The 15,453-nt window shown below is 33.7% G+C and overlaps 1 protein-coding gene across 4 annotated transcripts in view; it reads right to left on the bottom strand.

The window, feature by feature from the left end:
* Positions 1 to 15,453, bottom strand: part of Invadolysin (leishmanolysin-like peptidase, invadolysin) — a 274,537-nt gene that overhangs the window by 37,398 nt on the left and 221,686 nt on the right. For 2 of the 4 annotated variants that reach the window (XM_015317771.2, XM_089179320.1), the window contains one exon: positions 6,611 to 6,693. The exons of the other annotated variants lie outside the window; for them this stretch is intronic. In XM_015317771.2, coding sequence (XP_015173257.1) covers positions 6,611 to 6,693 — 83 coding nt within the window. The remainder of the gene's footprint in view (positions 1 to 6,610; positions 6,694 to 15,453) is intronic. 4 annotated transcript variants of the gene reach the window in all.

Below are 15,453 nucleotides of genomic sequence, written 5' to 3'. Positions count from 1 at the left end.
TATATATATATATATATATATATATATATATATTATTTATTATGTTATCTATACGTAATTTTATAGAATAAAAAAAAGATGGAGAGAAACGTTTAACGAATTAACTTTATATTGTATGTAAAAACCGAATATATAAGAATTCCAACATCGAAACGGACAAACGATCGTGAATTTCATCTCGAATGGCGGATGGTCTAGTAGCAGGGCTGAATTCCGGTCGAACACTTGCGCACACATGCTGCTACACTCATATCCGTGCTACCCTCACCGAGTTTCCTAATTGCCTCGCGTGATTAATCGGCGAACGGATTAAAACGAAACGATCCTCGTAATTCTCACAGCTTCTACGAGTCCTCTCTCTCTCTCTCTCTTTCTTTCTTTCTTTCTTTTCTTTTCTTTTTTTTTCTTTTCTTGAGCGTTACTCCCTTTTCTACATTTCTTCTTCTTCTTCTTCTTCTTTTCGCAAGTTTTTTTACATCTTCTACTCTCCCTTTCCCTTTCCCTTTTTTTTTTTTTACCGTATTTGTGAGTAGACAAGTAAAAGTAGACAAGAAAATCTTGCCTACGAAAGAGACTGTCTCCTTCGAATAGTTTTAACAGAAGAGAGAATAAAAGAGGAACAACAGGGAGAAAAGATAGAATGAGATAGAAAATGAGAAAGAGAAATAAATTGCGATCTAGCATGAATACCGTAAGTTAAATAAATTAGAATCTCACTGAGTAAGGGCATCGTTAATAATCGTTAATGTCGACGTAGATAATTCGAGAACGCAATCGGGATGGATGATGGGACTACCGGATAAAACTATTTATTTACAACGCACGTGAACATGCAGTTAACTATGAGTTTTACATAGTCTTTTAGTAGTACACCACGTGAAACGGGTTTAATACATTAAACGCGTTATTTTTTTCTTTTTTTTTGTTCCTTCTTTCTTCTTTTTACCTTCTTATCTTATATCATTTGTAATTTCTGATAAAAAGAAAAACAATTATTCATAAATATTTTCCAAAAAGAAGAAGAAGAAAAAAATAATAAAAAAAAGAAAAGACAAACAACAAAACAGAAATATTTAACAAAATTATTATTCGATCATCGATTAGAGAAAAGTTAATCATTTTTTAATTTTATTTTATTTTTGATCGACAAGATTATATTTTAATAAAATTATTATCTTCGATTTTCTCGTACAGAGGTCTAGTCTATTAGTAAAAAAACAAAAGAAAAATGTCGATTAAGATTAGAAAACTCGTACGCGCTTTTTTAAGATTTTCTTTTACGAGCTTGTGCACGCGCTTTAATAATAATAGTAGTAGTAGTAGTAGTAGTAGTAAAAGTAATATGTGTCATACAAAAGTGTTTGCAATTTTTTTTCTCTTCTTTTTATTTTTTTTTTATTTTTTGTTATCAAGCAAAGCAACAGCCAGCCAGCCAGCCAGCAGCAACAGTAACAGTAACAGCAACAGCAGCAGCCACCACCTTATCTACGTTGAAATAAATATGCAGCTTGACGTGCCAGCTTCTATTCGTTCTCGCATATATAATTTCGATTGGCATCACTGACTGGCGGCCGCGCGTAGACAAACGAATCACGCGAGGCGTGTGGTTGAAGCGTTAATTGTTATTTTACTTCCTTAAATCAAAACGTTTTTGTAATGCAAATAACGTTGCGACCTCTTTCATACGATTACTTTCCTTTTTTGTTTCTCTCTCTTTCTCTCTCTCACACACACATACACACACACTTTCTATATCTCTCTCTCTCTCTCTCTCTCTCTTATTTTGCGTGAACGTTATGAGAATTTATAATCGAGCTGGTTTTTTTTATCAAGACGACGACTTTATATATATATATATATGAACATATGCATAAACATATACAAAAAAATATGTATGTGGGATTCCCCTTCTCCTGTTTTTGTCTTCCTAAAGGATATCTAACAAGTAAAAAGGGAATCCCACATTTAGGGGCTCATCCAGGATTATAGAAAGGAAATAGATCTCACTGAAATGTGCAATTTATTGAATTTAATAAATAATCCGAATTTGTATTCATTCATTTATCCAAAAATAAAAATGACCATTTTAAATGATAAGATATTTTTCTATATAATACCAATCCCCGTGATTGAGGAAGTTTGGAAAATGATGCGTTAGAGGAAAATCAAGGATGTTAAAAAAGTAACCGATAGAAAAGTCTGAATTTTATATAAACCAAACTCCCTGAGAGATAAATTCGTTTTCGAGAACATTTTTATCGTTGCATCACCATTTCTTTCTCACACTCATTCTCCCTCTCTCTCTCTCTCTCTTTCGTTCTATCATTTTAAGGATTTCTTCTGAGGATCGATCGTTATTTACGAATGACAGGAAATACATTAGAGTTAGAGTGTCGTAACGTTTGGTAAAGCGACAGGAACGTCAAGTGTAAAATCTCTCGTCGAACATTGAAGAGCTCGAAACGACGACTATGATGTGTTATCGACTACGTTAGGGTGTGTATGATGTTTCCGTAGTAAAAAAAAAAAAAAAATAAAAAAAAAATAAAAAGAGAGAAAGAGAGAGAAACCGTGATCGTTTCATCTGTATAAAAAGCGTATTTTTCAAAAACACGACGAACACATTTTCTACTATTCCTCTATCTTCAATCATTTACAATTCGCACACAGTCAATAGTCTATGATGTTTGTGCATAAGCTTTTTTACCTTTCATCTCGAATTACACATACAAGCGCACATACACACAGATTGCTTGCTTGCTTGCTTGCTTTTCGTAGCTTTTAACGCCACGAGTATAACGATTTTCCACCAATCCTCTTTTACCTTTTACCCCATCGAAAATGATGATTATAAGTATAAATGATATGTATGTATGCGTATTCTTGCATGCACGTTTGTAACAGAAGTCCGTATTAATGAGAATTTTCAACCAATCGGATGAGAGAAAATTATTTTCGATATTCCTTTTCTCTTTTTATATATGAATATGTGAGTGTGTGCGTGTGTGCGTGCACGTGTTTTCTTCTTTCATCTAATGATAGACAAGTGCGTGAAAAGAAAAAGGTAATATTATTTTCGTTATATCTTGTGAGTAGTCGATGAAAGGAAGAAATATTTCTTTCACTTTGAGAATACTGTGATATAAAAGGATGATAAAAATAAGAAAGAAGAAAAAATAGAAAAAAGAAAAGAGAGAAAGAGAGAGAGAGAGAAAGAGAGAGAGAAAGAGAAAGAATAGAAGGAACGAGTCACGAGACATTATCGTTCCTGACGTGAAATTTTCTTCACTGATATATAGATGCTGATACATCGTGCGAAGTATCGGAATAAGACAGCTGACGAGTTAAGATTACCTACGGTTTCTCGCTTGGATTTTTATTGGCACCGATAGCAACCTCACTTGCCAAGAGATTGATGTATATACGTATAACCACACACCACTCTTTTTCTTTCTCCCTCTCAAATACACATATACATAAACACACACGTTAATATGCACATTTTTCTACCCTCTTCTTCTCATATTGTCTTTTTTTTTTCTAGAAAATAGTTCTTAACTAATTAGATTATACAATAATAATAATAATTTTTAATGATTGTGTTAAAATTAATTCAAATTTGGTTGTGAATCGGGTTGGTTGTATGATAATAAACTTGAAGGTATAAGTATTATTATTTATTATAATCAATTAATTCCAAAACTTACATATTTGAATGATCATCAAAGTACCAAGCGCAAACGCGTCCTACATTACGTGAAGGTATATGTACGACTAACTACGGTAAAACAAAAAGGAACCATTCGAAGAAATTCGGATCGATTCGGATCGATTCGGATCGGATCAATTCGGATCGAGTCGGCCGCCGCCGTTCAAGCTTATCAGCAATATAAACTGTACATACTTCAACAGATTGTTCAATAATAAACGATACGACAATACATTAGGATTTTCTCAAAAGATTCTTGTATTTTATTAATAAATTTAATAATAATAATAATAATAATAATATTTGTTATCAATTATTTTCTATGTTCTTTTTGTTTTTGTTTTTTTCGTTTCGTTTAATCAATTTCGAACGATTTGTCAAATAAATAATTCACATATTATAGGAAACACTCTTAACGATTCTTTTGATACTTTTTTGGTTTAATTTTGATTTTTTTTTGTTTTTGTTTAATTTTCCCCCTGTCTCCCTGAATTAAAAGTTGTCACGATTTTTTTTTCTCTTTCCCCGAGTAGGATATACGCTCGTTCATTTCTATCAACTCGAAACGATCGAGTTTACACTGACCGATGTTGAGACGACTGCGATTACGACGAGAACGAGAACGAAAACGAGAACGAGAACGACGACGACGTCAATGCCCGTTGAAGGATTCACTACTCTGTAATTTTCATCCTCGTAATCCCGTTCCGCAAGGGTAAATACGAAAGGAAAAAAACCGAGAGAATCTTTTATCCTCGATCGAGTTTGCGATCCCGTCTGCTGCTACGGATAATCTACGCTGGATTATTCTCAAGAAGAAAGACGTTTCTATCTAATCTCTAACAATTTATAGCTAAAACCCTAATCGATCATTTTCATTCACTTTGGATAATGAAAATCTTGATTTCTTTTTTTTCTCTCTCTCTCTCTCTCTTTCTTTTTTCGTTCGGGTGCGTGGTGGTTTTTTCTTTTTTCTTTTTGCTCGTCCTTTTTTCTTCTTCTTCTTCTTCTTCTGATTTTATAGTTTCATGAAAAATAACGATAACATTCAGTTTGAAATATAAATTGTGGATTCTTTTGGTACGGAAAAACGAGCCCAATTGCGCGAGAGTATCGACGACGTTTATCGGAACGGCCCACGCGGTGAACGAAGCTATCGGGATAATCGAGTGATTCGAATAATGGAAGCTCGATTTTCCATCCCTGTCCCCTTCTGTCGACGCCATTCCCGTTCTATCGGCACATTTACATGCTAATGTTACGCATGATCGACGAAAGGCCAACCTGACAGTTTGCATTTTTTTCTTCCTTTCTTTCATTCTTTCTTTTTCATTTTTATTACAATCGATCCTATAATTTTGATAAAACTTACGTACTTTAAAACGAAATCAAATAGACGAGAGAAGTATAATAACGAGATAAATAATAATTAAATATAATTATTAATCATACATAGTTTGTTTATTACGAGTAGTAATGAACGTTCAAATTGAAAATAGAATTTTGATTGAAAAGAAAATTGGATGGAAAATAAAGAGAAGAAAAGTTGAACGGAAAATGATTGTTTCATTATATGTTTTTCCTTTATTAATAATGAGTAATATTTAATAATGCAATTTTTTATGAAACATAATAAAAAATACATCAAAGAAAACAAGATGAGGAAATAAAAAAAGTAGAAAGACAAATTATAATTAATTATTATTAATAAAACAAATATGTGATATGTTAGAACAATATAACTATGGTCGTGGAAATGCAATTATCTAGGATTTCAACGTTACCGCAAATAAACGTAGGAAGTGTCCGAGGTATTATTATACTCGTGCGTATGTATGTCGGAACATTGGCTGTACGCTGTTTGGTCAACGACGTAGACGACGTCGTCGTCGTCGTCGTCGTCGTCGTCGTCGTCGTCGTCGTCGTTGTCGTCGTCATCCGTGTACATATGTATGTGAGCAAGCTCGTATTAATTTAAGTTACGTACCTACGTAAATACCAACGTAGAGATGGGTATATACATATATATATATATCTCGTATATACAAGTACATACGAATGTACGTACGTACGTACGTACGTAACTGCGGGGACGTTGCGGTAACTGCAGCGGTGAAAAAAAGGAAAAAAAAAGAAAATAAAGAGCATAAAATGTACCACAAATATTTGCGTTCTCTTCTCAGTCGTAGATGTACACCCACCTAACATACATTTTAATTTTCACATCCCTCGTAGAACCGTTGAAAACTTTTCCTACGAAATCGTGGGAATCTGTGCGACGATATTTTCATCTCCAAAGAGAGAAAAAAAAACAACAACAAATAAAATCGCGACCAAGAAAGTAAAATAAACAAGGGGGAAAAAGAAATTAAATAGAGACAAAAGAAATGTTTGGTCCAATTTAAGCGCACAATTTTTTTGTTTGTTTGGAAAAGATATAAATAACGAGACAAATAGAAAGAACAAAAAAAAAATAAAATAAAAAAAAATCTTTGATAAATTAGAAAGCTTTTATTATCAGCGAACCAAGCGGGAAATTTGATAAGTACGTTTTATAATGTGAACAGAAGTTGCTCGCCTGCAGCATCAACCAACCAATGGTGTAGGATGAATTAGAGGAGTCGTGTATATGCGCCGAGCGCAAATACATATACATATTCACACCCTTTCAGCTTAGCATTTCAGTCTCTATGCAAATAAACGCGAGTGCATCATCGGGCGTGCATGTAAAACAAGTATGCATATGTCGTACCCGTTCTACAATATTGTGTTTCTCTCTTGTCTCTTTTTGTCTCTCTCTCTCTTTCTCATTCTCTCTGGCTCGTTGAATCTAATTATTCGCAATACTAATGGGCCCTGGTTAAAAAGGTTATTTGGAATCAACAAAATGTAGATTCTAACCTGTTCAGTCTGATAGTATTCTTCGTTTCTCGAACCATAAGTGCTCTCTCCCAAAAGTGCACGGCCTCTGGCAGGATTGTGTTCTGAAAAAATACAAAAAAGGGAAAATAGAAAGAGTGAGAGATTTAATGAATGAAAAATAAAAGAAAAAAGAAAAAGAAAAAGAAAAACAGAAAAACTACCACCAGACAAGTACAACAAATGATACGGATATGCATGCTCGCGTAAGTACACGCATTTGAATAGATGATTATATATATACATACATGTACATATATGCATATACATATATATATATTACGATATGAGTAAATCGTAAAACCGATGCCCACACAAACGCGGCGTGTTCGAAATAATGCACGGCATTAATTGGAAGCAAAGGTAAAATCCAGGCTTGAGAGAGAGAGAACATGCTTTCGCGTACGCGCACATCGTCGTTTAATTTAAGCCGTCTCCGTTGTTTCGAGGCTACACGAGAGAACCGAGTTGAAAAAGAAAGAGGGAGAGAGAGAGAGAGAGAGAGAGAAAGAGAGGGAGGGAGAGAAATAGATAGAGGGATGGTTGGATGACTGTCATTTTCGCAGGGTATATCTATGCTATCGGGTACCGTAATATTGTGCGGCATGAGACACGGATAACAGCCATTATATCACGAACTGTATTTACTTTCCTGTTTCATCCGAGGGATCTCTCTCTCTCTCTCTCTCTCTCTCTTTCTCTTTCTCACACACACACACACACACACACATTCTCTCTCTATCTTTCTTTCTCTTCATATTTTACTCACGCTCTTTTTCTTTCTATCACTCGCCTCCCCCTCTTCACTCCTTCCCGCCTTACAATAAAGCTGCATCGTCACGAACGAGTTTGAGGAAAAAAAAATATTGGGAAAGAGAGAGGAAGAGAGAGAGAGAGAGAGAGAGAGAGAACAAATTTTAAACAACAACAAAAAAAAGGAACTTCTACGAGATAATGCTTTGCTTTTGCAGGAAGGGGTGCAGAGTAGCTGGTGCGAGAGAAAAACGTCCCAGTGAGCTTTCTGAAGTTTCAGCAGAAACAAAACCAGAGCTACTTTAGCTTTTAAAGCTGGTATGGTATAGGTGGAGAGTGAAAGAGAGAGAGAGAGAGAGAGAGAGAAAGAGAGAGATTAATTTTCAGGTTAACGCTTCCGTGAATGTAGAAAGGTTTTCGATCGAGAAGAGAACGATTTTTTGATCTTGCGAGTTGAACTATTGCTTTGTGAGCACGATCGAAAATAGAATGAAACTAATTGTAAAAAATATATTGTTTCTTAAATTTCAACTTGTGTATGCACTTAAATTATTGACAGAAACATTTAAATTAAATAAAAAAAAAAAAAATTATTGAAAGAAAAAAATAAAGTTGAGGACACCCTAAGGAAAAAGTGAATTAATTATTAAAAAAAAAAAAAAAAAAACAGATAAAGAATTGATAAAAGGACTACTTTATAAATTATGAACAACAATTGAATTCTTCAATAAAATGTTTAAATATCAATTTACAAGTTTGAAAACAAATCTGAAAATAAGTATGTTTCTTTGTGTAAAAATTGTTTAAATGTTGTTATTACAAACAGATATGAATTGTTTCGAATTTACAACAGTAGTGGTACAAATATTTCTGTGTGACTCACTGTAAATATTGTTTTTTAACAATCGATAAAGTGAGAACGGAAAATTGTTCGCAAAAGGGTAGAAAGAACTATTCTTCTTGCTTCTGGTTGAAAGAAATATATGGAAAAACGAGAAAGAGCGAGCGAGCGAGAGAGAGAGAGAAAACTGACTGAGTTACTTCCGGCTGGCTTAAACAAACGATCGTTAGACGTGCAAAGAAGAAAGAAGGTTGGATTGGAGAAAGTGAGAACAAGAGAGAAATGAGAGTAGGGTTTCGAAGACGAAGAAGGAAGTTAGGGCTCAGCTTGGTATATATATACATATATATATATGTAGGTGTGCGTCATTAATATCGGCCTAATGGCGAACGGCTGATAATTAAAATTCGAGCGACGAACAAATGGTACCTTCGAACTGGCGCGGACGTGCGAACACTTCATTTCTGTCTTTTAATTATTTTTCACCGCCGATTGTGTCGCCCCGAACGAACAACGACGCGCCTGGTCATTAACAGTCCACGTTCAGCACACTTTCTTTCTCTCTCTCTCTCTCTCTCTCTCTCTTTGTATTCTCGATTTTATATTTTCTGTTTTCTTTCATATTTTACAATACAATAGTACAACACTCAGGTAAAATTGATTATTTTTCTTTTTTTTCCGAATTACTTTAAACTGTGTAAGGCATAATAAGGTAAAAATGTCACGCCAAGTTGGAAAAATTAGCAAATGTAACTTCTTGTTACAATGTAACTAATGTTACAAAGTAACTCTCCAACAACAAATGTGCATTAAATCGTTGAAACGTCAAATATTTCACGTGACTTCATTTACAATCCAACTTTCTCCCTTTCCAACCACCCTTTTTTCTTCAGCTAGTACAATAGAGAGAGAGAGAAAGAGAGAGAGAGAGAGAGAGAGAGAGAGAGAGAGAGAGAGAGAGAGGAGGCACGCTCGCGAATCGAATGAGCTTCGTCACGAACAACCTTATGAAAAATTTATTTATTTTACCTCGCTTCGATTCGATATCCTTCCTTCTGAGACGATTTTCTTTTAACGAATGGCGAATTCTTATATGTAACGGTGATTATAAAAGTGGCTTATATGAATATTGAAGAAAGATAAATAATTGAGTTAGTTGAATCGATTACAATAATAATGAATTGTTTTTTACACGAGATGGAAAATTGAGTTGTAAAGTGGAACGATAGATGGGTTATTAAAAAAAATGCATGTTAGATTTATCACATAACGATGATTCTTCAAGTGTTAGTGTTTAAAAGAAAAATATGCGATTGTAAAAAAAAAAAAAAACAATTAATAACGAAGAATGAATAAACAATTGCTTAGCATCAATAAGATGAAATAGAAATTTATGAAGCACGTGTAGAAATTGCAATAATATTTCGTGATGGGACTAAAAATGTCCTAACCGTGCATTACGATGTATCAAAAAAAGATGGGACACTTTTAATCCCACCATGCATCAAAGAATTAAGATGTCAAAATAGTAATACCAAAGAAAATATAACGTTCAAAAGTTGTGTTGAAGTTGTAGTTGTAGTTGTTGATCCTTGATAATGGTGATGAAAAATATGTGCGACGATGTGTCAACGGGTTGACAGATAAATTTGGTATTAAGCGTATAAACGTGCTTGACCGGTTCGTTTATTCGATAATAGTAATGGAAAGAGAAGAGTTGAAATAACGGGGGGGGAGGAAGAGGAGGAGGAGGAGGAGGAGGAGGAGAAATGGAGCTAGTGGAATGAGTAAAAAAATGAAAAAAATAAAAAGGAGATTGAAGAGGATAAGCGAGAAGTGTGGATGGACAGGTAAAGAGGAATGTTTAAAGGCCATTTTGTGGCTCGTTATGCTCGATTTCCTTCTTTTTCCTCTTCCTACTTCATTTTCCCTTACCCTCCTCCTCCTCCTCCTCCTTCACTCGCCATCTTTCTTTCATTTCAAATAAACGGATTGGATGAGTCAAACCATTGAAAATATTTGTAAGAGATATTTCGAGCGACTCGATGTACGAGATGGGAAAATAACAACTATCCCCTTCCCATTTTTTTTGTTACCTAAATAGACTCCCTTCCTCTCTCTCTCTCTCTCTATTTCTCTCCGTATTTTTTTTTCTATTTTCCTCGTCTATTTTTCTCTCTTTAGCTTTTGTCGGTTATATTCCAGTCCTGTCGCTGCGTGTAAAAAGTCGAGAATACAATGGCGAGCGTAGTAGGAAGAGAGACACGTGCCGTAGTTGCGATTATTGTTGACAGAAATGACAGGAACGACACGGTGGGACTTTTGAAAATTACTCGTAAAATACCAGTCGACAAGGTATTCGTTTTAGCGTCGATCCTGTTCGAGAGTACTCGGTTTGGAAAAAAGAAAAAAGAAAAAAGAACAAGAGAAAAAACTACAAATGTAATATCCGTACGGTATATGTATATATATATATGTACGTGTGTGTATATATATATATATATATATATATATATATGGTATATATGTAAAGAGGAAGGATCGATACGAATGGATTTTCTGAGAAAGATGAACGATAAAAGCTTTACCTAAAGCGCATGAATTTCAAATATCTTTAAAGAAATCGACACCTAACGAAATTTATTTTATTTATGCTAAATATTGGACACTTCTCTCATTAAATTTTCATTAACTTTGTAAATCGAATTGTCAAATTCTTTATCCTTTCAACATTATATATTTATATTTGTTAATTCATTAAAATAATTCTATCAAATTGTTCTTCATTATGATTACACCACTGTTTTTTACATTGATCTTCCTATTGAATTATTCAAAAGGAATTATGACAGATGATTTTTCGTTAATTTGAATTTGTAATCTGAAATGATTGTTTAAAAATAAAAAAAAATAAAATTAGAAATTGTTCGATATTAAAATTTAAATAAATCACTTTATTTGTTTTTACCGTTGAAGAATAATTGGTAAACGAATATCTCGTTAGTTTGAAACATAATACAACTTGGACGTTGACTTCCATTAACGCGAACAGGAGTAACGCGATATCCTATCTTAAAATCTCGTGAAACCGAAACACCGTTCAAGTTACAAGACGGGAGAAAAGAAATTTGAATTATTCTAAACAGATGCATGACTAAGTAAACTAGTTTTGAATAAAAGTAGATATCATCAAACTTTTCCAATTCTTATTAATCGCCTAATTATCATTGGATTTCTTTCTTTCTTTTAAGTATTTTATATATTCTTTTATTTTTAAATTAAAAAAAAATAAAAATTCAACTGCATATTTTATTTCTAACATTTCTAACAATTAAATTCATAAAACGATTGATATGAAATCTTTGTTATTTATTAATATTTCAGATTTAAAAATAATATAATTCAATTGTATTTTTTATTCTTAACGACTAATCCAATTCATCGATACGAATATTTTTGCATAACTTTAGATTCGAACAACAAAATTTAATTGGTAGTGTTTAGTTTTTATTCCTTAGAATAAGGATATTAAGAATATACATTTCTCTAAATCATTTTTATGTTATTATTTTGTGACATTGTTAATATTTGAAACAATGATATATTTATCGTAATTTGAGATAAGACAGAGTAGACGTCCTTTATCAGAATATCGTGCAAATCCCACAGCCTTATCAGTTTCCCAAGAGTCCATCCCTTGTACCATATAATACCTTCGAATAGATAGAACATACTGGAACATTGTCAGATATCGTTGTTGAAATTCTCTCAGCAAATCTGAGAGACAGATACGAATAGAAATAGGAAGAGAAAGAGAGACAGAGAAAGAGAGAAATTGTCAATGCGCTTCTTGCAAAATCTAAGAATCTATTCTCGTATTAGAAACATCTGACAAGTCCACTCAATGAAATTGTGTTAAGATATAAACAATTATATGAATACTATAGGACAATATATATCAGATTTTGATTCACATTTTTAGATAAGTGATTAATTAAATTTTAATATCTTATAGATGTTATAACAATAATAGTGCAAATGAATTATCAATCATACAAGACATATAACTCAGACGATTCTATGACAAGTACTCAAATTAATTTTAGGAATTTAAATGGACGTTAAGTAATTAAACGTCAAAGTTAATTAGAAAGTTGACTAAAAGAAGTAATTAGCATATTTCGATAATTCGTCTAACGGAACGTAAGAATTTAAACTACTTGCTTGTAAACATAAAAACCCGTTTATCTTTCGACATAATGGGACGGCTACTAAATACCGGATTACTTAATGAAACGATTCCTTAGATAAATTCAAACGTTCCAAAATTGTATTTTAAACGTCATGGAAAAATAAATACTGTGGGCGTGTTTAGAGGAAGATATGCGAGTGATAGATCAACGTAAAAGTGCATATGAAAGAAAGGTGTGTTTAGAAGGAAAAACGGGCAATATCTCTCGAGGTGGCCAAAAGAGGAGGTGAAGTAGGAGGTAAAGGAGGTGACGAAGAGGGCGTCGTGATGAAGGTCGGAAAGTAAGGGGTGGATCTTGCTTTATCGGGGGTTTGCACGGCTAGTTAGACGTTGGTATTAAATGCAAATGCAAGGCCGCATTTAAATTTCAGATGCAATTAGATTCATTTACTCTCCCTCCTTCCTACGGAGGCTCGAGAAGTGCGAGACGAATGAGAATTCCACCGCAAGAGTGTGGTTGGTGACTATGATGGTTCGAAAGAATGACTCGAAAGAGTGACTGAAATAAAGCATAATTATTCGACTTTATGAAGGAAATCTAAAGAAATTAAGTGTGAGAGAGAGAGAGAAAATCCGTATAGTAATGAAAATTTGATGAATAAATCAAGAATAACGTTAACGTGCGAATCCTGCGAAGTATAAAGATAACTCGTTATAAATGATTTGAGACACCTGAATTGAGAACAAGCTCGAATTATGAACCGATTTATGGATACCAATAAGGATTACTTTATTCGTCCTAGTCACTCGATGACACTCCAGTACTTCGAATGAACATTTCGTAAAACTTGATAATTTATGCTAATCTTAAGCATAGATAGAGATTAAGATGATGCAAATATAACACATTAATATTTTAATCTCAAATACTTTACATTACAAATGTCCTTGACGTTCAAAGTTTTTCAATGTTCCATATACAAATGATTTCTCATTGTAATTTATAATAAAAAAAAAATGTTCTTTTCTCTTATGTAAAAGTGTGAGAAAAATATTAAGGAAATCAAGAAAAAGATTGCATAATTTTGATAATAGACCATTTTGAAGTCAGATTATTGAGAGGAATAAAACGGATTGTAAGAACGATAAAATCATGGAATAAGCTGTCGGATCAATATTATGCAGCTTGACTACGTCATTTATGGACACGCTAGTCGAGAACCGCAGAAAAAGAGACGGTTGAGTCACACAGCGTATTCGTATTCCCATAGGTAGAAGTAGACGAGGTGACAAGGGGGTGGATAGGAGGTGGGAAAGGGTATGTGATAAAGTTGATGCTAGTTCGACGAGGTTGTATTAGTTGTAAACCAAACAGACAACTATATCGATCTATCGTGGAAACAAATAATCGAAATTGAAGTTTTTGAAATATTATTTGCTAAATATTTGTGAAATATTTTTTGAAAAAAAGAAGTAAATCCAAATATAACTCAAACTTAAAGATAATCAAAATATGTAAGAAAGTAATAATTTCTTCCCTTAAGGTTTTTATTTTTTTTTTAATTATTTTAACAAGCATTATTCTTACATATTTCTGCTATCCGTAAAATGATTTACGAAAGTACGATTTCCATTATTTTATTTGACTTTATATTATGAGCCACGTATATCGCTATAAATAAATAATGCAATTACGCTTACTCGCTAGGAAGATGTAGACCGTACATAGTCGATAATTATTGCCAGGTAAAACCATGAAATATAAATAAGCCGAAATTGTTGATACGTACGTTGCATTACACATTTTTTCACTTTTAAAACATAAATTAGAATAAGAAAAAAGTTATTAGATAGGTAACAATAATTATCAAAATTGGGTGTACAATATGTTACAACTGAACTATGTATATCATTTTACCGTTAATTCTCATATAATTACTTAATTAAAGTATGCAAATGTGCCTTCTTTCATACTTTAATAGGACAGTATAGTTAGTTTACGGTTTAGATCGTTATTTCGTGAATTAATAAATTTCACGTTTTTATGGTAACACACATATATATATATATATAATAAATCAATTTGATTAATATATAGAAATTTTATAGAAAGATACGAGGGGCAGCTCTTGAACGTTTAACGCCACGGTAGAATGAATTTAAACGGTGTTGTTAGTTTGCCGCGAGTTCGTGCATTAACTACGGCTCCGTTTTCTTCTCTCTCTCTCGCTCTCTCTCGCTCTCTTTCTCTATATTTCTATCTCATTCCAACCGTCAGCCTTTTACATGCCACGGCGGTTGTAAATCTCTTGGCAAAAGAGAGTACTAGCTACGAGGGTGCATCCTACCTCACGTCCGTTCGTTGCAACAACGTTGAATCCGTCAACTACGATGGCAGAACTTTATAAAGTGTTTGGGGTTAAAAAAAAAAAAAGAATACAAGAAAAGAAAAGAGAGGGAGAGAGCGAGAAAAAGAAAGAGAAAGCAAAAATTACAAAACAAATAAAAAAAGAAGAAGAAAACAAAGTCGGAGTTTGCAAGGGGGGGCTAGAAGTTAGGAGATTGGAGGTGTAGAGAGAGATAGAGAGAGAGAGAGAGAGAGAGAGAGAGAGAGAGACGCGAAAGGTAAACGCAAAATGCGTTTGAAGAACTGGAAGGGGAGTTAGTGGTAATGGAGAGAGAGTTAGGGGTTAGAGGGTTGATTCTGGAGGCTCGAGAAAACTTTTCAATCCTACATCCCTGGTGGTTCCTCGCACACTGGAGAACCTCCAGTTTTTTTCGCTTCGTTGAACACGTCCGGCTATGTACGTCTCTCTCTCTCTCTCTCTCTCTCTCTATCTCTATCTTTCTCTTTTTCTCTCGCGTCTCTTCTCTTTTAGGTTGCCGCGCGAAAGCCACTTTTAAATTGGGCACTCCGCCAGAAAAGTCAATATTTCGCAGAGGAAACGCACCTAGGTAGAATGATCGTTCTTTTCTCTTTCCTTCTCTCTCTCTCTCTCTCTCTCTTTTTTTTATTGTCGGTAAAAAAAAACTATTATG

The sequence above is a fragment of the Polistes dominula genome, unplaced genomic scaffold (genome assembly GCF_049000335.1).
Source record: "Polistes dominula isolate Pdom_NZ unplaced genomic scaffold, Pdom_raw_medaka contig_373, whole genome shotgun sequence".
Lineage (NCBI taxonomy): Eukaryota > Metazoa > Arthropoda > Insecta > Hymenoptera > Vespidae > Polistes > Polistes dominula.
Note: the sequence above shows the minus strand (reverse complement) of the source record. Positions and strands in the feature narration are given on the sequence as shown.